The sequence below is a fragment of the Mesoplodon densirostris genome, chromosome 4, assembly GCF_025265405.1.
Source record: "Mesoplodon densirostris isolate mMesDen1 chromosome 4, mMesDen1 primary haplotype, whole genome shotgun sequence".
Lineage (NCBI taxonomy): Eukaryota > Metazoa > Chordata > Mammalia > Artiodactyla > Ziphiidae > Mesoplodon > Mesoplodon densirostris.
Window position 1 is genome coordinate 54,993,961 of NC_082664.1, and position 25,154 is coordinate 55,019,114.

Below are 25,154 nucleotides of genomic sequence, written 5' to 3' on the forward strand. Positions count from 1 at the left end.
TGATATCTTATATTTCAATTTTTCAAAGTGAGTCTTTGATAGAAGACAACATTAACTCAACCATAATCCGATCTGTTAAAAATGTCTGGAAAAATTTATTTTACAATTTTATAGAGCAAACTCAACAGTCTGTTTTTTTTAATATATATAGGAAAAGAAACAAATTATTAGTGTCTATAATAATTAAGATTGTGTATAGTTTCATATAACTGAAAAGAGCAAAATAATAAGGGCTTAAATGAGATAGATGTTTATTTCTCTTTCACATAGAATCACTTCAGACATCAGCAATACAGTGTTCACATGTGCTCCATAGTATCGTCAGAGGCCTAAGTTTATAGCTTTCTTTTTCACTGTCGGTAGGCATGTCTTTCATGCCCAGGTTACCCGAGGATCTAAGATAACTGCTAGAACTTGAGCCATCACAAATTAATCACAGGCCAGAATCAAAAGTAAAGGCAAAGCATTAAAAAAATAAAATCCTTAAAAAATGAAAAATGAATAAAAACCTTTACTGGCTGATTAGACTGTCTGCCCCAGCCTTCCCAGAATCACCATGCAGCAACTCTACTCACCTCTCATTGGCCAGAATTAAACCACATGACAACATCTTGTTTAAAGGGAGACTCAGAAATGTAGCACAGCTAAAAATTGGGTTTTCTTGCTAAAGAGCAAGGGGACTGGGAATGAGTTAGGAAGCAGTAGCTTTAGTGACAGTGCTCTATTTATTTACTAAGTAAAGTGATTGTATCTTATTGGCCTTAAACTCGCTAAAAAATAAAGGCTTTATATCTCAGGAAACTTTTAAATCTAAGTTTCCTAAGACTGTAAAAAAATGTACACAGAGTTTGAAATTATCTTTGAAATGTGTTTGAATATGTTTTATATAACATACCCATTATCTTGTTCTCTCACCCTTCCATTTTCAGTTTAGCAGATATAAAAAGAGCTTACTCTGCATGGTTTCTCCTTTTTTGTTGTTTTTTAATGCCAATCTAGTTAGGTGATTTTTTAATAAATGAATAAATGTATCAGTCAATGTTGCTGTGCAGTGTTTATTATGAAAAGAGAATGTTGTTGATTTTCTTCCCCAAATGCAGTAAGAGATTCTAATCTCTATTTACACATTTGGGTAAGAGTTGTTTTTTCTTCTAAGCCTATAATTTGAAAGCAGTTGGATGATTAAGGCTTTTTATCATTGTCAATAATTGATAGTATCAGTATATCAATACATTTAAATTGTTATATGATTAGTTTCTATTATATAAAGTTTATGAAAATATACTAACCTGAGGCTTCTCCCTATGAGTGTCAAATTGATTGCCCAAATGGATAACTATTTAAGTGGTATCAACATATTCTAATGAAACACAGAAAATATTCATGGTGATATTGTAGATTTCAACTAAGTTTAATTGAATAATTCATCAAAGTACCTAGTGAGTGTTCAGTAATGTTAGCTATTATTATAAATAATACTACAAAAGCATTACACTCAGGTAATTGGAGCAGGAAAATAAGATTAAATTACTTTGGTGGCAATATATAAGTTGGGTAGGAATCAAAATTCACTAGTAGTAAAGAGTTCAATTAAAAGATTAGAGGAGGGCTTCCCTGGTGGCGCAGTGGTTGAGAGTCCGCCTGCCGATGCAGGGGACACGGGTTCGTGCCCTGGTCCGGGAGGATCCCACATGCCGCGGAGCGGCTGGGCCCGTGAGCCATGGCCGCTGAGCCTGCGCGTCCGGAGCCTGTGCTCCGCAACGGGAGAGGCCACAACAGTGAGAGGCCCGCGTACCGCCAAAAAAAAAAAGATTAGAGGAAGTTATTGATGAGACATGGAGGGGTCAGGTGGCATTTGTAGTATCAAAATACAAAGCTATTAGTAATAAATCCAGAACATAGCTGTAATAAAATATCTTAGAGGTGTAAAACAGTACACAGGGTTGTTCATAAAAGGAAAGATGTGATTATGATCCCCTTTTTATCAGAGAAATACCAAGATGAAATGCCAAAATCAAAACCCTAAAAATTGATCTATTTAACATCCTGAAAAAACTAACATGAAAAATGATGCAGCCTGAACTGCTTAATTCCAATTTATTAAGGTTGAAATCTGTAATGAATTAATCTTTAGGCTGAGATGTCCTTTCACCTGCTAATCCAAGCATGGCAAGAAAATAATTAGACTGTTATTTCCAAACTTGATAGGAAACCAGTTTTTCTTCTATAGTGATTTATCACTACATGCTAAAGAATGATTATTTTTACTGTTTTACATGGTCTCTTGAGTGGTTTAAGTGTTGTTGTTTTAACAGATGAGAGTAATAAATACATGGTTGAGGGGATACACCAGTAGTAACACAGGCGAGTTCTTTCCTGAGGCAATATAAAATACCATGTCATTTAATGATTTATGTAACAGGTATGAACACAGAACTTAACACAACCAGAGCATACATTTACTGGAGTTCCAGAGTAAATTTCAAAAGCAGAGTCTGAATTCTCTTAAAATGTCAGGACTCACAGCGTCAAAAGCTTTTTGTATGACTAACCCTCATCCAAAAGATAGATCCATTATCTTAGTCTATCACCCATTGCTGTGTAATTCAGTTCATCATAATTAGGCCTTCACTAGTTTAAAAATTATTTATCACTTTTCTAAGGGGATGTGAATAAAGTGCACATAGGTTTGAAAAACTTGTGAAGGCAACACATTTAATATAAATAATAGGAAATAAAGAATAGTGATTAAGAGGGTAGCCTTGAAATTGGACAATATTGGGTTCCTATATCATCTCTTGCTTCTTATCAACCATGTGACCTAGAAAAGTTTATCAGTTCTTTAAGTCTCAGTTTCCTTGACTGGGGAAATAAATATAATAATTCTAACCTCATTGGAGTTTTATAAAAATTAAATGAAAAATAGTATATAAAATCCTTAGTACAAAGCTTGGCAATAGTGAGTCCTCAAAAAGTTGGTAGCTATTATTTTTTACTTCTCTTAGTAGACAAAAATACTTAAATAATTTAGTTGAGTATTACCAGCTGTCATCCCAAACTGCAGTTCCATAAACTGTGGAAGATGAGCCAAACATACTTTTAAAGGATCAGCCTTTCTTTTGTCTGGTGGTTGAATTAAAAGGCATACTATACAGGAGTCATCATTTATGCAGCCTGTTTCCTGTGGTCACAATGGATTGAAGGGATCCTGATTTACTACTATTTATGCTCAAAGAGAATATATACTTAAAGAGAATCTTTCAGTAAGCTCAGTCTTTTTGATTAATTTCTTAATTCCTATGTAAAGAACACTGTAGTTGTCAAATTTGTTCTAGAAATTTAAATGTAGCATTGAAATATGAATGTACTATATCTACATTTTTATATTTAAAAATGAGTGTTATATTATATTCCTTAAAAGAAACTTATACTTCATTTTTAACAGAGTAGTCATTTGTATCTTTAGAATTCATGTTTCTCAAAATGGGACCATTTCCCCACAGGTAGATATGTTAGCCTGACCATGACCAAAATGACAGTTTTTCTGAGCTAGAACCACCAATATTCACTTCTGCTACTTCTGCTACACATTAACACATGTTTAAGTTTAGATAGGAACTTTTTCATATGTTCAAATTTTGTTTTATTTTTAAATCTTAAAATGTTTTATTATAATCATAGTATAAAATGAATTGTTATCAAAAATGTCCATAATCACGGAGTGCTTGGGGTGAAGAATTGTAGTTATTAGAATTTTATATTCTAACCTTTAGATAAAAATAAACTATTCTTTATAAACTGAGAAAAAGATCACTTTAGTATCAAATCAAAAGATTTCCTTATGCTCTGTTAAATACTAGATCTTTTAAATTCTACCAAATAGTTTACAATTATGCCTACAATTCATCATTAAAGTTATTATTAAGTAACTTCATAAAACAGGAAAAAAAATTATCTCATACTTATATAACAAGATAAACATGTTCTACAGAGTTAAAAGGAAAAAAAAGTTTCCTGGAGCATTCCGTAAGCTAAGTGTTAGCAGCTACCTTTCAAATGCTGTGTATGTTACAGAGAATCTAAAATATTCATGCAAGGGGCAGGAAAAGAAGATTAGCAAGATTCCTTTGAATGCTCAATTTGTTCTGTATGTCTTCTGAGGTACCACATTTACTCTTTTTCTCTTTACTTTTATTACTTTACTTTTATCAGATGTTTTTATCTTTGGAAACAATAATTGTACACATCATAATAGAATAGGTGGAAATATAATAATACAAGCTAAAGTTAATTTAGCTACCACATTGAATCGTTTGTGCTTAAATTAAATAATAACTAAAATACTTAGAACATCCTAGTATATATTGAATTGGCCAAAAAGGTCCTTCAGTTTTTGTCTAAAAGATGGCTCTAGTAGCTCTTAGTTGTCTTTAACTTAATTTGAAACAATTTTGTTAGACTGTATTGTGACAGCTGTCATATCAGAGTGCATTTTAAAAAAGACTTATAAAAATTGGTGAATTTTTTGTAGCCATTTTAATATTGAAGATGGAAGATAAAAGCAACATTTTCAGCATATTATGCTTTATTATTTCAAGAAAGGTAAAAACGCAACTGAAGTGCAAAAAAAGATTTGTGTAGTGTATGGAGAAGGTGCTGTGACTGGTCAAACGTGTCAAAAATGGTTTGCGAAGTTTCGTGCTAGAGATTTCTCTCTGGACAGTGTTCCACGGTTGGGTAGACCACTTGAAGCTGATAACGATCAAATCAAGACATTAACTGACAACAGTCAACGTTATACCTACATACAAGAGATAGCTGACATACTCAAAATATCCAAATCAAGCGTTGAAAATCATTTGCACCTGCCACGAAAAGTGGGCTCTGGCTGCTCACCGTTCAAAAGCCAAAAAAGAAGCCAAGTGGTAGAAAGGAAAGTTTGTTTTATTTTGGATGCTGGCAACCAGTGGGGAGGGTGGATACCTGTCCAAAGGCTGACTCCCCCCACTGACAGTCAGTGGGCAAGCGCTTTTACAGACAGAGGGTTGGTGCTACATGCAGAAACAGCAGTCAGCTCTGACAGTCATCTTGAAACTGGTCATCCGTGGTCTGACCAGCATCATCTTGATTGTTTTAAGTACAGTTAATCTTCAGTTCCAGGGTCAGTTTATTCCCATTTCCTTGAGGCCAATTCTTGGAATTGTGGTAACTTATGTCATGGCTACAGTCTGGTCATCATGTAGTTAACTTCTTCCACCTGGTGGGGGTTTCAGTATCTGTAGGACAGCTCACAGGATAGGGCTCAGAATATTATCTATAGTCCTTGAGGAGGAACTAAAGGTCCTTGATTATGCTTAATGACTAAACTATTATTATTTGATCTCCTTTGACTGTTTTCCTTTCTGTCTGCATATTCTTGCTTCTCTGATTAAACTTATTCTTTGGCTAAAGTTTTTCCAGAGACAAAAGGCAGGCAGAGATGAAAATACAACCCTCAGAATGGGAGAAAATATTTGCAAATGAAGCAACTGACAAAGGATCAATCTGCAAAATTTACAAGCAGCTTATGCAGCTCAATATCAAAAAAACAAACGACCCATCCAAAAATGGGCAGAAGACCTAAATAGACATTTCTCCAAAGAAGATATACAGATTGCCAACAAACACATGAAAGAATGCTCAACATCATTAATCATTAGAGAAATGCAAATCAAAACTACAATGAGATATCATCTCACACCAGTCAGAATGACCATCATCAAAAAATCTACAAACAAATGCTGGAGAGGGTGTGGAGAAAAGGGAACCCTGTTGCACTGTTGGTGGGGATGTAAATTGATACAGCCACTATGGAGAACAGTATGGAGGTTCCTTAACTAAAAATAGAACTACTATCTGTCCCAGCAATCCCACTACTGGGCATATTCCCTGAGAAAACCATAATTCAAAAAGAGTCATGTACCACAATGTCCATTGCAGCTCTATTTACAATAGCCAGGATATGGAAGCAACCAAAATGTCCAATGACAGATGAATGGATAAAGAAGATGTGGCACATATATACATGGAATATTACTCAGCCATAAAAAGAAACAAAATTGAGTTATTTGTAGTGAGGTGGATGGACCTAGAGTCTGTCATACAGAGTCAAGTAAGTCAGAAAGAGAAAAACAAATGCTGTATGCTAACACATATATATGGATTTTTTTAAAAAATGGTCAAGAAGAACCTAGGGGCAAGATGGGAATAAAGACCCAGACCTACTAGAGAATGGACTTGAGGATATGGGGAGGGGGAAGGGTAAGCTGGGACAAAGTGAGAGAGTGGCATGGACATATATACACTACCAAACGTAAAATAGATAGCTAGTGGGAAGCAGCCACATAGCACAGGGAGATCAGCTCGGTGCTTTGTGACCACCTAGAGGGGTGGGATAGGGAGGGCGGAAGGGAGGGAGACAGAAGAGGGAAGAGATATGGGGATATATGTATATGTATAACTGATTCACTTTGTTATAAAGCAGAAACTAACACATCATTGTAAAGCAATTATACTCCAATAAAGATGTTTTTTAAAAAAGGCAGGCAGAGGATATGGTGGGGAAGGACCATAGGGTCCTGCTCCATTTCACACCAGCTTGGTTACATTAATTGCTTTGATGTTTGGGTCCCACATATGTTAAGCGAAAAAAACCTTCTTGACTGTATTTCCGCCTGCAATTCTCTACTTAAATGTAACAAAAACGTTCCATTTTTAAAACAAGTTGTGATCGGCGATGAAAAGTGGATACTGTACAATCATGTAGAATGGCAGAGATAGTGGGGCAAGCAAAATGAACCACTGCAAACCACACCAAAGGCCAGTGTTCATTCAAAGAAGGTGATACTATGTATATGGTGGGATTCGAAGGGATTCCTCTATTATGAGCTCCTTCTATAAAATCAAATTATTAATTCCAACCAGTTGGCCCAATTAGGCCAACTGAAAGCAGCACTTGACAAAAAGTGTCCAGAATTAGTCAAGGAAAAACACGTAATCTTCCATCAGGATAACGCAAAACTGCACATTTCTTTGATGACCAGGCAAAAACTGTTACAGCTTGGTTGGGAAGTTCTGATTCATCCACTGTATTCACCAGACATTACACCTTCGGCTTTCCATTTATTTCAGTCTTTACAAAATTCTCTTAATGAAAAAAATTTCAATTCCCTAGAAGACTGTAAACGGCATCTGGAACAGTTCTTTGCTCAAAAAGATAAAAAGTTTTAGGAAGATGGAATTATGAAGTTGCCTGAAAAATGGAGGAAGGTAGTGGAACAAAAGGGTGAATACATAGTTGGATAAAGTTCTAGGTGAAAACGAAAAATGTGTCTTTTATTTTTACTAAAAACTGGAGGCACTTTTTGGCCAACCCAATAGTAGTCACTCAATAAACATTAACTATAAAACTATTTAAAATATTCTCATGTAACTCTTCCAATATATTATAAACAGTCCCATTGGGAATGTAAAGTTAAGTCACATTAAAAAATATGAACTAAACACTTAAGACTATATAAAATGCTAGTCTTTTTTTGTGTGTGTGGTATGTGGGCCTGTCACTGCTGTGGCCTCTCCCGTTGTGGAGCACAGGCTCCGGACGCGCAGGCTCAGTGGTCATGGCTCACGGGCCCAGCTGCTCCACGGCATGTGGGATCTTCCCGGACCAGGGCACGAACCCGTGTCCCCTGCATCGGCAGGCAGACTCTTAACCACTGCGCCACCAGTGAAGCACCTAAAATGCTAGTCTTTACTAAATGTTTAACTACTGCAGAAACATTTATTTTTTTAGGGTACTAAAGGACCTCCTTTCATCCAAAGTTCTGTTCTAATATTTGTCTTCATTTTTCTGGAACTGCATTTTTAACTTTAAGCCACAGCACACAATATATTTAGGAAGTTTTAGATTCTAATTTTCTTCTACTTATTGTATTTCTTCCATTTCTATGATCACTGAGCAAGCATATTTCATTTGGTTGTCACTGAAGACTGTTCTATGTGCCTAATGTTTAGTTCTCACTTTTTAAATTCTTGAAATGTATTTGCAAGGTCTTTCATTTATATACCAGTGATGTTTACCAGAGACTCTGCCTGCATATCCACTTTTCATCCCTCCAGACAGCAGTGGCCCACCAAGGTAGGCAAGGATGGAAAACTTCAAAACTGCATGAAAGACTGAGAGATTCACTGAATCTGTGGACCCACTCGATGCTGTCTTTACCTGAGGGTTGTTGTATTCTTTTGTTTTGTTTTTTAATCAAGTAACTATTATGATAAGGAATATAAATTAGAAAAACTATAGGGAATCACAATCAAGACATTCAAAGCTAAATGCAGATTGACATTCATATACTGTGTAAGTTAAAAGGTTGATTACAAAGGACAGTTGGGAATTTGAAATATTAACAAATGCATATTTTTATCCTTGTAATTCTCTTTTATCAGCTACTCTCTCATTATTTAAAATCACAACAAAGGAAGCTGAGGTTTATGGTCCAAGAATATGAATACAAACCCACAAATGCACACTGGTACAGAATTAAAAAGATAACAAATGAGCTTTAAACAGATTTTATAAAACCTAAGGACAGGGGCTTCCCTGGTGGTGCAGTGGTTGAGAGTCCGCCTGCCGATGCAGGGGATACGGGTTCGTGCCCCGGTCTGGGAAGGTCCCACGAGCCGCGGAGCGGCTGGGCCCGTGAGCCATGGTCGCTGAGCCTGCGCGTACGGAACCTGTGCTCCGTAACGGGACGGGAGAGGCCACAACAGTGAGAGGCCCGCGTACCGCAAAAAAGAAAAAAGAAAAAAAAAAAAAAACCTATGGACAAATGATTAGCCTTGAAAGCCTAGACTTTACATCAAACAAGAGTTCATAGAAGTGGGCAGGAGGTCGTTAAGGGAGAAAAGGTGTTGAGTTTCAGAATAAAAATATAGAAAGATATTTCAATGCAAATACACAGAGTCCCCAGGTATCGGGATATTTTAATAAAAGTGAAAGAAGAACAGTAGAGTAAGTCCTAGAAATTCCTTGAGAAAGGTACCTACCATCCACTTGAGTAGGAAAGAAATGTCCCACTTCCCCACCGGTGGATCAGGAAGACTACAGAACTTGCCTTGAAGCTCTGGATCCTGCCTGAGGGGGCCCTTGAGTATCACAATATCATAGACTGAGCCTGATTTTCAGGGACTGGGGCCTGGCAAGTCTTGCTTCACTGTGTTACAGGAGAAACAGGATTCTTCAAACCTCTAAAAAAGGCAGAGCTGGAGCTTTTAGACCAAAAGAACCTGTGATTTGCCTGAGAAAGATGCAGATTGACTAGAAATATTGACCATCATCCAAGGCAGTTCCAAAAACAATGCAAAAGATGCTAGTACAGGACAAGAAAGACCCAATGAAGTTGACTAAATCCAAGAGAATATCAATAGGAAACAGGATAAACCAAGCAACAGTTATCCCGTCTACCACCAAGCCAGGAGGACTTAAGCTGGGGACTGGGCTTCCTCTGCCCCTGCCCCACCTAAGTACTTCCCTAGGTGGAACCCAGTACACAAAATGATTGGGTTAAGTGTATCAAGTTCAAATCTTAAACATATTAAGTTTAACCTAGATTGGCAAGAATTAGTATTTCATCAACAGAAATGAGGTAAGTAGAATTCAGTTTTAGAAGAATAAAGAATATCCAATTTTTAAGAGAAGCACATTGGTGCTTATAAAATCCATACTTTCTCCAATTGCTATTGAATATAGCTTTCTAATACTCCTCCATGTCATGCTGTAAAACTGTTCTGAGCCTCACTCTCTAGAAGTCAGTATTTCCAGATACTGTGTGTTTCAAGTTACAGATCTTAGCATTCAGAAAAATTATGGCTCATTTCTTCTTCAAATAGTGAAAATAGTCTTCTAAATTATATGAAAGGAACATATCTCCTAGGAACAGAAAAAGTTACATGAAAATTTTTTACAAATAGAAATGGTAAGAAATACTTTACACATTGTTTTCATATCAACATGCTTACCAGGTATGTTCTGGAACTGTCATCTGTAGTTATGTTTTAGGTCCACTTTCTCTGAGGGTTTTGTGGTATTACCTCCAAACAGTGGACTAATATTGTATATTCTTTTGTGTATGTGCAAACATTGCATTTAGTTTTCCATTTTTACATTTTGCACAGCTCACTGAGATACAATATGAAGTGTTTAATGCTTATTCCTCAACTACTGAAGTATATACTTTCATTATAGCTTTAAATTAAATATTTAGAATCAACATTATTGCTTTTTTAATACACATATGAAGTTATCTACTCCAGAGTTTGTAATAAGTAACATCAATGTACATGCCAACTAAAATTACTTGAGTAAAGCATCTCATTATAATGACAGAATACCAGTCTCTCCTTGGAATGTACTATAAATATTGAGTGGTATTAAACTTATATTTAACATCCAGAAAAATATACCTTGATTAAACTTGTATGTCTTTAGATAATAGTATAATGTCAAATTATTATGTATATATTCCTGTGGGTTTAAACTACTTTTGTCTTCTGAAATAACAGTACTTTGCCTTTAGTTCATATGTAATAACTTAAAAATCTAATGACATTGAAAGAGTTGACATTTATATTATATTCTTTTATAGAATTTTTAGTCTCCAAAACTGATAGAAACTTTGTAGTGTCTAGTATCAGCTATGCATAAGTAAAGAACTTTCTGTCAATTTAGGTTTTAGGTCCATTTTTACTAGTGTTTGTAAATTCAGTGACTGTATGCAGTTATCACTAAGTTAGATTTTCTACTGCACTCATTGGGTCAGTTAAATATACACTGTGTGCTGGAATTTAATCTTGTCACATCTCTACCTAGTTAATGACCAGACACTATAGGTAAAATAATTAATAAGAAATTGTTCCTGATTTATAATCTATGTGCCAAAAAATACTTTTAAGTGTATTATAACTAAATATATAAAGACACTGATTAAAACAATTAAGGGAGCAATTAATTCTGGGGAAGCAAAGGAAGAAATGATGCCAGATAGTCATTTTGGGTGTAACCAAATTTTGCAGCTGCTACTGACAACCTTAGGAGAGTTACAGTAACTTGCTTCTTCCTCAGTTTCCTCAGTTTGTATAATAGGGCTAGTATTAGTTCCTACCTACTAAGGGTTGTGGTAGATTAAATATAGTAGGTATAATACAGTTAACATGGTGCCTGACTGGCACATAGTAAGGACTAATAGATGTAGCAGGAGTAATCAGTGTAGAGGTGTAGAAGAAACCACTAGTATTAATGCTGTGGAACTAGCAAGGCTGAGCTGTGCCTCAACAAATACAGGCCCTGGGTCACCTGCTTCCAAATTACCCTGTAAAGGAGGAGGTGCTTTTCAAAAAAAAATGTATTTCTAAGTTCACTGAAAAATTATATCTGTAGACTTCATTGAAGCAGAAATACTGGTGGTTAAGACTTGGAATTTTGGTTTTTAACAAGATTGTCCTGTGACTTTCATTCTTGCCTAAAAGTGAGAACCACTAACACAGTGTATTAAAAACACCAAATATAAAACTCCAGAGACTATCAACATTTAGAACTCAGGAAAAGGAAAAGCAGCCCAGCAAGCAGATGAGTTGCCACAGATGTAGATGGAGGAAGCAATCAATACAAGAGTGCAATCTTAACATTCAAGGGAGAAAGAGTTTTAAGAAAACTCACAGTTGCCTGTCTCTTATTCTTCAATTCTCTCTTTGAAAAACAAAGAGAAATATTTCAGGCATAGCCAAAACTAATATGAGTATTTTTATATACCTGCTACCAATCTAAAAACTAAAGATCACCAGAGTTAAGTCCTTTGTCATCTCCTCACAATTGCATCTTCTCCTCTTGATACTCTTCTAATCCACGTGACCAGTATGTTAAACATAGCATTTACTATTTTCTGCATTTCTTTATACTTTAGTACATATCTATGCATCCCTTATCAAAATGCATATTTTGAACTTAAATTTTATAATATGTCTGCTTTAAAATTAATTTCGCTCAATATTTTGTGAAATCCATCCATGGTGATGTATTATAGCTTAGGTTCACTTTTTATTCTATATTTTAAATTATATTTTATGAAGAGTATACAATTTGATAATTCTATCTCCTACTGATGTTTACATCATTCTTTGTGTTTTCTATGCCATGAATATTCCTGTTTCCTGTGTACAAGAGTTTATCTGTTCTCATTGTAATATTGTTTTTATTGCCAAATGCTCTCCATACTTATATCAATTTACATACTCATAAAGACTATATTTTTAGAATACAGTTTTCTGTAGGTCTCTTGCTTTTTTGCATAACATATGTGCAGAGGCACTGTCTTTTTTATTCCAGCCTATCTTTTCAAGGTTATTTGCATAGCAAACATCCTTAGAATATAGAGACCTCCCCCGGAACAGAGGTAAAGCCCATTTAATATCTAGTATAATAAGTATAATGTCTCCCTCTTGGGCAATGGTTTGACAGGCTTGGGTACTGTCAGTTGTAACACACTAGGGTCTCTTAAGCTCAGGGTCCTACAGATGTGATACAAACAGAAGGCATGTGCAAAATCCAATTGGGCACTTCTGCATCACCCTGTGGGAATTGAGAGGCAAAGGGAACCAGTTTGAAAGTAAAGCTTGTACTGTCTGCTGTGTCATGAATCCTTTTCTCTGACTCAGTTGTCTGGATTCTTCTGCTTGTGCCCATGATACTGTTGCGGGCTAACTTGTTAGCTTGTAAGTAGACTAAAATCTTACCCATCCACACTCTGCTGCTCCAGGTTCTTCACAGGTATAAAGATTCTCATTGTTTTATATTTGCAACAAACCTTAATGTTGTTATCTTTATAAGCTTTTATCTGGGAAATAATATTGTGGCTTTAATTTTCACTTCTTTGATTCACCGTGAGGCTGAGACTTTTCTCTAATTAGTTATTTGGGCTTTCTCATTTATGAAATACCTGTTCCTATTAGGCTCATTTTGCTATTGAATTCCTTTTCTTATGTAGTTATAGGAGTTTTTAATATATTCTGATTAACTGTATTTGTTCTAAATATCTTTTTTCAAGCCTCTACCTTTATTTTACCTGTTTAATGAGGAGCACTGATGAGAAGAAATTTTTATGCTAAAATTTTAAATTTAATATTAATTTCAAATTTAAGATTGGCTAATTTATCAATCTTTTCCTTTACTAATTGTGCTTTTCTATTCTAAGAAAGTAACACCTTACCTGAGGTCATAATGACATTCTTCTGTGTTTTTTCTAAATGATTTAACTTTTGCCTTTTAAATTTAAGTATTTGATCCTCCTGAGACTGCCTTTTCTTTTTTTTTTCTTTTCGTTATAAGATATGCGATAGGGATTACATTTATGTATTTTTTTATATACATAACCAATGAGTGGTTTATATTTTCATGTCTTCTATGTGAACAACCCCACAAATCTATATATGAGCTTTCTGTTCCATTTCATTATTTTATTTGTCATTTGTCTAATGCTGTTGCTAATAACACATACTTGAGATTTTCATTTCCAGAAATATAAGCTAAGCTATATAATTAGGATTAACCCACCCTCAGAAAACAAGCAAATATATAAATATATGAATATGTATATATATACACATTAACATATATAGTGTGTGTATATGTGTGTGTATATATATATATTGCAGGCACACACACACACACACACACACACATCCCTTAGATAAAAATCTAAGGGACAATGGAAAATCAAAGTAGTAAATGGGATTTCCCACCCAAATTGCTTTTGTCCTCAGCTATTAACCAACCCAGACAAACTTGAACTTTCTTATAGTTTGGCAGTGGTGAGGCAGACAGGATTGAAAACGCAAGGCCTGTCCAAAGCAAGGGATCATCTCCACTTTAATCTGTGACACCAAAGCGCTTCATATTCAAAGTAAAAGTGAACCATACTATTGATGCCCCTAGGAGCATATCAGAAACAAAGGTACATCTCTAACGGAATATAACTTTGTCCTAGGCCCCAAAGAATCCCCAGCAGTAGTATTTTTAGCCACATGACCAACACATAGTTAAAAATACCAGGAACATTATTATATAATTCTTTTAATTTCAGGCTGGACAGCAGCGATGGTGGGAACAGGAGATTAAAATAAATGGGAATATTCAAAAGGGAGAATTAATTACATATAACTTGACTGAGCTAATTAAACCAGAAGCTTATGAAGTCCGACTGACTCCTCTCACCAAGTTTGGAGAAGGAGATTCAACAATTCGTGTCATCAAATATAGTGGTAAGTAGCTTTTCATTTAAAAGTATTTATTTGCATACTAAACTCTCTAGAAGGTTGTAACTATCTACCAAATTTAGACACAAAACAAAACTTAGCATATTGACTTTCTGGGTCATTAGCCAAGTGAAAAAAAAAAATCCCACAATGCTTAATCATCATAAATTGTAATATTTGGTTATAAATAGAGATATAGAAAAATGTTTAATTAACATTGAACCTAGGTGATAATGTCACAATGTCTTTTTATTTTCTATCGCATAGTTGTGAAGCAGTATGTATACATTTTTTTTCAAATTCTTGATGATTTTAAAATTAATATCATTAAGAAATTAGGAAATGTGATTGAGTTTTAATATTTTTTTCATTTTTTAGAGCAGTTTTAAGTTTACAGAAAAGTGAGTAGGAAGTGCAGGGTGTTCCCATATATGCCCTCTCCCCCGTCACAGTTTCCCCTATTATTAACATCCTACATTAATGTGGCACATTTCTTACAACTGATTAACAAATATTGATACATTATTAAAGTCAGTAATTTACATTGGGGGTCATTATTTGTGTTGTACAGTTATATGGATTTTAACAACTGTGTAATGTTATTTATCCACCATTACAGTATCATACAGAATATTTTCACTGCTCTAAAATTCCTCTGTGCTCCACCGATTTATCCTTCCATCCCTCCTCCAACCCTGACAACCGCAGATCTTATATCTATAGTTTTGCCTTTTTCAGAACGCTGGGTATTTGGAATCATACAACATATAACCTTTAGAAACTGGTTTATTGTACTTAACAATGCACATTTAAAACTTTTCCATATCTTTTTGTGGCTAAGTAGCTCATTTCTTTCTATGGTTGAATAATATCCCATTGTGTAGATGTTCCACAGTTTGTTTATCCATTCACCTATTGAATGACATCTTAGTTGATTTTTTTTTTTTTGGTCATTTTTTTTTCCTTTAGATCACTAATGTTAATGTGTATATGTTAGTGATAGTTTGCATTTATAAACAATATGCGTTTAATATTTCTTTATTATTTAAATGTCCTACTTAAAAGTAGAAAATAGTATAAACCTGTGAAAAAAAGTTGGTCAAAAACTTTCTAATAGTGCAAATAGAAATAATGGTGATTAGATATTATATTATTTTTAACATATACCTGACAGATTAATATTTTATCAGTTGAAATTTATGTACATCTTTTCAGTTGAAATTTATAATATTCAAAGACTAGCTCTAAACTCATCAATGTATTTCTCAAGGTTGAATAAATCACTGGCAAAATATTTCATATGTGTTTCATTACTTCAGTGGAATATTATTCTTTTTATTATTGATTGTTAAGGTTTGAGTTAAAAAAAAAGATAATAGAATGAGGTCTTTTGCAGCTGAAGTTCTCCATTCTGTTTAGCATTAAATATTTTTTCCTACTTAAGAGAGTAACAGTGAATACTGTCAGAAATAAAAAAATAAGGTGAAATTATTAAAAACTCATTAGGGTTGTGAAGTCACTTTTCTTCACTCTCATCAGTCAGAGTACACATTGGGCATTATATATTCAATTTTCATTAAAAAATTGAAATGTATAATGTATAGTGGAATATTCATACAAGATCAAGGAATGTAAAAGCATTAGAATCACTGTGTATATTTTCTTGAATATGATTCTTTTAAAAATGTACAGTTTCTTGTTAGTGATATAACTATTATTGCAGAAGAGTAATTGTTATTCTGTAATCACCTTCATGATTCCATCGAGCAACTAGATAACATCCCAGTATATTTCTCTAAATTTTTAGTGTCATATGTTTTTATAAAATATGAATTATCTCCTCCTAACTAGTATTTATGCTCCCTGCCCCTAAGTTGTAAAACTGTAAACTATGTAATATGGAGGGGCATTGGAAACCATGCATTACTATCCATTCCTTTAAAAGATGAAGATATTACGACCCACAAAGTTTGTGTCCTGTAGAGTTAAACAACTATGAAATGACTATCTCTGACTAAAACTAGGGCTCACTCCTCCATGACAGAAATCTTTACTTATTTGCTAAGTTTAGAAATTATTAGAACTTGTCTTACAGAGATATAGAAAAAAATCTTCATAAACTCAGTAGTTCTTATTGAAAACTCTGAGGTAACAAATGAAATGAAAAATAAATCTGGAAAATAGACATTATGTTTAGTTCCTACTTTCTTTAATTATCTTTATATCTTAGGCATGCTTATTAAAATCTTAAACATTTTAATTAAAAATTACTTCTATATACTATGGACTTGGGTAAAGTATACTTTAGTGTATATAAGCATATAATGTATGTAGGCGTCTATAAGAAATTTGACATGCTAGTTTGAAAAAAGAAAAATAGACTCACTGCAATATTTCAAATTTAGAATGACAAATTTTCACAAGGTTAATTGTGATATTTATAGTGAATTTGGTGACTAAAATATTGTAGGAGAAGTCTCAAAATTCAGTCTGGTCACAGGTTACATGTAGCTGTGACATTTCTTAGAACTAAATTATAATTTAAAGATGCTTACTTCTTTCAAAGACAATATATAAAAATTGTAACTTCATATTATTCTAATTATGAAATAATTTTTAACAATTAATTTTCAAATTAAAATATACCTATACTTTGCAAGAAAGGGAATTATTTTTTCTCCCCTTCAGTGAAAGTAATAAATGTATAGTACCTTCTCTGTGTTATTCATTTCATAATTTACAATAGGAAATGAACAATTAGAACAACTAAAATAATGGGAATAGTCTGGCTTCTCAATGCAGAAATAGTAAAAAGTAATTTATTGAGAAACTAATCACTTTGTTAAAATTGATCTCAGTGTACTAAATTTAACAATTATATATGAACTTACTTCATGCATGTGTGTGTATTTTTGACTATCATACTTTACTAGTATGTCCAAGTTTAACAAAAGTGGTAAATGGCAAATACTAGGAATTAACAACAAAGTAGACAACCTTCTGGAGGTTAGATTAACTGTCCATTGTAATCTTGGGAGACTGCAATAATGCTTTCTTTTATCCAGAATGGAATTTTCTCTCAGAGTGATAAATGCCTAAGCGATATATACAGCTACCATTTTGTCTCTTAGGTTAGACATATTTTTGTTGCTGTTTCAGTAATATTTAAAGTATTCATTCCTCTTCAGGTAGAAGTCAATTGGCACTTGTATTGCAAACACAATTAGTTTTTTGAGATAAATATTTATTCTGGTACGCGAAAATACAAATGCATTGCTTAGCATTTGAAGACTGGGTGTGTGTGTGTGTGTGTGTGTGTGTGTGTGTGTGAATGTAATTAAAGCAGCATCAAAGTAGCTATTTGTTTTGGGACACACATAATGACATGATATGAGGATGGCTTTAGTTTCACCAGAAGTGGATAACAGCAAAAAAAAAACTAAAGTGTAATCTCTGTTGGATAATTACATTCATTGTTAAAGCATCTAGATTATAGGTTGTCAGCCTCAGTTTTGATTTCTCTGTTTTGTTTAGCACTGGTTAAGATATAAAAGATCAGCAACTCCATTCCTTGGAAAATGAACAAATCCCACAGCTATTTAGCATTGATCTTTTGGGTACTTTGAGGCTGTTACTGCTGAGCTACAAAGTAGATTCTATTCAATCCTCTAGAACAAAGTGGATTGCAGATATAATTCTCCATGGCCACATTGGACAAAATCATTAAGTTTTGGTTAGGCACTATGAGACACTGATTAGACTTTGATTTATAAAAGACATTCAAGCCATGCTAACATTATTTTTTGCTTTTCTTGTAGCTCCTGTTAATCCTCATTTGAGTAAGTATATTTTCACTTTAAAAATGGCACTGTATTTGACAGTTAAGAAAAATAGAAAATGCATAAACATACAAAGATTATTTAGCAACTGTTCATATTTGGTTTAAAGTAGAATGGCTTAGAAACAGTAAAACTGACATAATTGTAAATTTTAAATTTCAAAGGATATGGGTGTAAAGACAAATAATTTAATGTTGATAATTGACTTTTCCTGAATATGGAGCCATTTCCCCAACATGCTTAGCATTTGTTATTTGTGTAACTGTAGTTTACACAAATAACAAATGTTATTTGTATAAACTACAAATAATAAACTGTTGTTTCTTTTGTGGCATTGCATATTATTTGTATTGCTATTATTTGTTTCTTTAATTTTCATTCTTTGATTTCTACATTCTACTCATGAAATATTATATTTACTTAGAAAGTTAGTATTTGAATGGTTTAAGCAAGATTTTTCATGGATCATTATTCTATATCCCAATCTTCTATGAAGAAGAAGATAATCTGAGCACCATCCTCTAGATAATATTTCATTTTAAAATTAAGAATTGATTTTTGTCTTCTATTTTGTGTCTAACAATATATTATTCTTGCCTAACAAAAGAGAAGAGCCACATTTATACTCTTATGCATATCCATTCAACATTCTCAATTTCCTATACTTAGTGAAGAAAATGTCCAAATCTTTTTTCTCATTTTACTGTATTCTCTTTTCTGCAATGGCCTTTAACTCATTATATAACAAAGACCAAATTCTGTAGCCTCTGTTCTTGCTGTATTTCTTACCAAAGATCCTCTTTTACTCCACTTTTGCATATCCAAATACTAATACTGAATATTTTTATAGATCTTTATTGGTCACATCTTGCTTCAGTGCATAAAAGTTCATTTAGTCATCACAATGACCCTTTAATGTGGATATTATTACCAACTCTTTGAGGTTCATTTTTCTTATAATGTTTAGCACAAATACGTTTTCCTCCATTAATTATTCCCTCGTTTTGATTTTTCCATAACAATTTATCTTCATCTATGTGGAAGTTATTTTTGATTTTTTCATATCCTCCAGTAGACTGTAAGATACTTAAGAACTAAATCTGTTTCTAATTTCTCTCTACATCTCACTATCTTTGTGTCTATCACAGCATCTCATATTTAGCAGGTGTTCAATGATCATTTGCTAAAAGAACAAATACATGACAGTTTCAAGATGAATTAATGGCATAAATCAGGTTCTCTCTGGCTTCTACCCAGGGTACTATTGCTAATTAGTTACTATATTGATTATAATTATTTTGAAGGTAAGTTCTCTGACTGCACTTCCAGTAGAAATGTTTAAAAACAGCTGTCATGAGAAGATTAAAAGTAAATACAGTCCATTAATGGACATTTAGGTTGTTTCTATTTCTCGTATATTGCAAATAATACTGTAGTGACCATGTGAGTGCACATATCTCTTTGAGGTACTCATTTCATTTCCTTTGGTTATATATTCTTAAGAGGTATTGCTGGATAATATGGTAGTTCTGTATTTAGGTTTTTTTAGGAACCTTCATACTGTTTTCCATAATAGCTGTACGAATTTACATTGCCACCAATAGTATAAAACTACTATACTCTTTTGATTACTGTAGCTTTGCAATATATTTTAAAATCAGTAAGTGTGATGTTTCCAGCATTGTTCTTCCTCCTCCTAATTGTGTTGGCAATTTGGGGTCTTTTGTGGTTCGATAAGGATTTTAGGAATATTTTCTATTTCTATTAAAAAAAAACACACACACCACTGGCATTGTCATAGGGATTGCATTGAATATATAGATCACTTTGAGTAGTATAGAGATTTTAACGATATTAATTCTTCCAATCCAAGAACACGAGACATCTTTCCATTTATTTGTGTCTTTAATTTCTTTCATCAATGTTTTGTAGTTTTCAATGTACAAGTCTTTCATCTCTTTGGCTAAGTTTATTCCTAAGTATTTCATTCTTTTTGATGCTACTGAAAATGAGATAATTTTCTTAATTCCCCTTTCTGATAGTTCATTGCAGTGTATGGAAACACACAGATTAATTCAAGGGCATGATCCCAACTTCAAGGGCTCCACTTCCAGGAATATCTGATAAATCTAACCCATTGCAGGGGGGAAAAAATGGGAGTTTTTATTATTTAGGTGTTTATATCTTTATGAATTGCAGGGAATCTAAACTCAGTTTTGACTTCATTATTTACTAGCTGGAATTACCCAAAGCTTTCTCCTACATGAGCCTCATGAGTTAGCATTTCTGTATTTTCATAGAGTTCTTATAAGTTTGAATGAAATAATATAAACTATGGGTTTTTTTTCAGTTAAGGATAATTTTAATTTTATATCTAGTGGAAAGAAAACCTTTTGATACCTAGAAACATTACTACCACCCTCATTTCAGGGACACTTAAGGAAAGCTCTCAGTGAACTTGCTGTTGGGCCTTAACTCAGCATGTGGCTGGCATCCAAGAAATCCCAGTCCTTCCACAGGGTCTTCATAAAGTTCTCTTCATTACTTTATTTCTAGTGAATTTCAAGCACCTGGCAAATCTACATTCAAATAAAGCATGAAGGATAACTACTTTTAAAAATAATTTACCATTATCTTCCCCTAAGTAAACTTCCATTTGTGCAGATGGGTATACGTGAAAGCATCTTGAGACATGGAGTGAAAAATTGTAACCTCAAGGTATACAGCTTTAAAGTGCTGTTGGGTAAATTAATAAAGATCTTTTTCTAATTGACAGTTTTGTTTGGATTGTACCTATACTTGAACAATGAAAGTTGGGGAAATTCTTCAGCCATAATTCAAGCATGCATTGTATTCTTTAATTTCAGTTATCTGGATATTTCAGAGGAAAATGGTTTGGGTTTAAATTATTAAATAAGAGACTGATTTACATGTCAAGATTATTTTTCATTTTCATTAAAATTGAAATCGTTTTAAGTTTAGTCATCATCTTGTGCATTATTTTGGCTATGGTGCCATTATTGCAATCTTGCATTATTATTGCTGTATAATGTTTTAACTTTTTCTTGTAAGAATATTGCAATATTTGTATTCATTTAATTTATCTTAATTATTTTAATTAAAATTTGTCAACAGGAGAATTTCACTGTGGATTTGAAGATGGTAACATTTGTTTGTTTACCCAAGATGATACAGACAATTTTGACTGGACAAAGCAAAGTACTGCAACAAGAAATACAAAATATACTCCAAACACTGGACCTAATGCTGATCGTAGTGGCTCCAAAGAAGGTATGAGGGTATGAAATGTTGTGTTCATAACAATCATACTCCAGCCTTGGACTTTTTAGAAGTGCTGTTAAAACGAAATACAAGATAATGTTTAGCAATAGATTTGAAGATTTTGGAATAAAACATGAAATTTTTACATACCATACAAATAATTCAGATATTTCCAAAGTCTGTAATCAATAATTTTCACTCAGAACTCACTGACATATATAGAGAGTTTAGGAATTTTTTTTTTTTGATAATTCAAGTCTAAAGTTCCAATTTTGTCTCAAGTTTTTACACATTTTAAACAATTTAATCTTTATATAGATTATTTATTCTTTATGTTTGTATATATACATTTTATAAATGAGATGCAGACTCTCCTATCAATATTTACTTTGTATGAAAACTCTAAAACTTCTCAGTGATTTTAAATTTCATGTTGCCTAATAATAATTTGCTTAAACATTTTATTCTGTCTCTTTAAAGGTTTTTATATGTACATTGAGACATCTAGACCCAGATTAGAAGGAGAAAAGGCTCGACTTCTCAGCCCTGTTTTCAGCATAGCTCCCAAAAACCCTTATGGACCCACGAACACTGCATATTGTTTCAGCTTCTTTTATCACATGTATGGACAACATATAGGTGAGATGGAAAGAGTTACTATGTTTATCCTAAAGTAAATCGTAACTCAGAAGAAAAAGGTTCACAAACACATAGCATGAAATCAATTTTAGTCAAAGAGTATCATCATTGACTTTTAAACGGCTTACCGGCAAATTGCAAAATAAGATGCTAAGAATGTTCCCCCATCATGTCCTAATTTCCCAAATTTATATTAAAATTTGAAATTTGGGTGCATTATCTACCTCCTCTAGAATCCTAATTCAGGTAGACCATCAATAGGTTAAGTTCTTTATGAGATCTTCTTGGGAATTAATACCAGTATAAATTACTCTGTTTCTTTACAAAGAAATTTGCTTGAATAATGCTTCAATGTATATTAATAACCGTGAAAAGAAACATTGCCATACTTGGAAGACAAGTGCTTTTAGCACTATCTACACATTTGGAATATTGGTAATAGTTTCTTGTTTATAAAGTATGCCTAACACACCTAGTAGGATTTAAGAACATCCTTGATCCTGAAAAACATACAAATATGAAGACACACTTCCTGCCCTTAGAGACCTTAAGAATAACAAAGGCTAAGATGAGTAAATACGCAATCATGCTAGACAGAATACCACATAACCTCGAGAAGGAACCTAACAAACCTGATAAGGGTGGTGGGTGGAAGGAATTCATGCAGATCTACAATTCTTTATGTGCAATTCTAAAATCAAAACAACTGAACACAAAATTGTTTTAAACGTAATTATCTGCCAACACATGCTAACCTGATCTACATGTGTTAGAATATCTGGCCTGAACTGATATGAACATATGTATAGTCTTTATTTATCCAAATGAGTGTGAACATATGTACTATTTACAGCAAAAATATTACTATGTTTAATTATGGGATTCTGTTTCAGTTCTTTCCTGGGGATGTCACATAATATACAAGACATACCCTCTTTTAACTTTCTAAAGTAAGACAAAATTCTGAATGGTGAAGCATATCTAGCTCCACAGAGGTTGACAAGGGATTGTGGACCTCTGTCTATTTGGAGGATAAGGCAATGCTTTGGGACAAAGAGAAATGTTTCTCTATGAAAGAAGTGTACATTTTTATGCTGAATCCCAAGATAATTTCAATATACTTTTAACTTCACAGCTGTTATTCTTATGCTCTTTATTGTCAGTGAATGCCTGCTTGTTCTGCTAGTTTTGTTCTGCTTATTTCAAAGAGAAAGCAGTTCTCCATTTCTTCCATGTTCTCAAACATGTACCACTTTGATACCTGTGTCATTTCTCTGCTTCCTCAGATGGTTGAAGGTTGCAGGTATTAGGTCTGTCACTTGGGTCCCCTCTCAGCAGGACACAGTCATGCTGTTTACTAAAATCTAGGCAAAAATATCTGTTCCAGACATGACTAATGGCTAGGTGAACTACCTCATTAGAGAGATGCTGCCTGTATCTAAAACCCTTCCTCTTTGCAAATATTATTCTAAGACACTCATTCATCTGTTAAACTGGGGTGCATTTATAGTCACTGGTTTTTACAAATTACAATCTTAGTTTTATTCCTTCTTTTGGAAATCCAGATTCAAAAATGATTTGTTCTGGATTTCTAATAGCCTACTTGCAGTTATTACTTCTTGGTCAACCATAAATAATCATTGCTCTTTTAACTGAGACTAACGGACAATATATCACTGAGAAGAGTTGCAGTTTTTTTAATAATACAAAAAAGGGTGATCAGTTATTCATTATTTAGAAAAGAGGTTCCTCTTTGAAGTAAAGCCAGATATGTTATATTACTTATCTATTGCTGCAGATAAATTTCTCCCACATTTTGTACTTTAAAACACAATCAGGGGGCCTCCCTGGTGGCGCAGTGGTTGAGAGTCCGCCTGCCGATGCAGGGGATACGGGTTCGTGCCCCGGTTTGGGAGGATCCCATATGCCGCGGAGCGGCTGGGCCCGTGAGCCATGGCCGCTGAGCCTGCGCGTCTGGAGCCTGTGCTCCGCAACGGGAGAGGCCACAACAGTGAGAGGCCCGCGTACCGCAAAAAAAAAAAACAACAAAAAAAAACACACAATCAGGGGCTTCCCTGGTGGCGCAGTGGTTGGGAGTCCGCCTGCCGATGCAGGGGACGCGGGTTCGTGCCCCGGTCCGGGAGGATCCCACATGCCGCGGAGCAGCTGGGCCTGTGAGCCATGGCTGCTGAGCCTGCGCGTCCAGAGCCTGTGCTCCACAACGGGAGAGGCCACAACAGTGAGAGGCCCGCATACCACAAAAAAAAAAAAAAAAAAAACACAATCATTTATGATCTCATATTTTCTGTGGGTCAGGAGTATGGGTATGGCTTATCTGAGTGTCTGTAGGCCTCTCATGAGGTTGCCAATAAGCTATCAGGTAGGACTGCTGTCTAATTTGAAGACCTCATTTGGGGACAATACCCTTCTAAGCCCACTCACTAGGTTTTTGGCAGGTCTCACTCCCTCACAGATGTTGGACTAAGGATATTGATTTCTTGCTGGCTGTTGGCCAGTGGCTTTTCTCAGTTTTCTGCCATGTGATGTCTCTATAGGACTGTCTTATGGCAGCAGGCCTCCTCCAGAGCAAGCGATCTATGAAGAGAGAACAAATACATGCCCAAGACTTTTTAATAACTTGATCACTGGAGTGATATCCCATAACTTATTCTATTTATTATAACTGATTGATCGTTCCAACTCACATTCAGGGGGAGGAAATGACACAAGAGTGTTAATCTTAGGAGGTTGAAATCATTGGGTAGCATCTTAGAGGTTATCTGCCACAGTGGTACAATTTCTTGTTAAGTTTTCATCAAAATTGATTTAAGAAAAAATAAATGAGAGCTTTAATGTGTCACCCTTTAACCGTTGATTTATATGTACATGATATAATACAATGTACATGATCTGGCTATTGACAATAATATAAGACTATTTCAGCAATCCTATGACCACTAGTAGGCATTTTGATTGATTAATCAGCTAAATTTCTAATTTTCTTACAAAGAAATTGAACCTCATATGAGGTCACTGGATATGACAAGAGCT

The 25,154-nt window shown here is 34.1% G+C and overlaps 1 protein-coding gene across 4 annotated transcripts in view; it reads left to right on the plus strand.

Moving 5' to 3' along the window:
• Positions 1–25,154, plus strand: part of MDGA2 (MAM domain containing glycosylphosphatidylinositol anchor 2) — an 842,328-nt gene that overhangs the window by 784,073 nt on the left and 33,101 nt on the right. For 3 of the 4 annotated variants that reach the window (XR_009531733.1, XM_060096268.1, XM_060096269.1), the window contains exons 11-14: positions 14,172–14,349; positions 18,162–18,182; positions 21,318–21,473; positions 21,945–22,103. Coding sequence is in view for 3 of the 4 variants with exons in the window: in XM_060096268.1 (XP_059952251.1) it covers positions 14,172–14,349; positions 18,162–18,182; positions 21,318–21,473; positions 21,945–22,103 (514 nt within the window). In the remaining variant the exon portion in view is untranslated. The remainder of the gene's footprint in view (positions 1–14,171; positions 14,350–18,161; positions 18,183–21,317; positions 21,474–21,944; positions 22,104–25,154) is intronic. The other variant, XM_060096270.1, reaches the window with a different exon arrangement.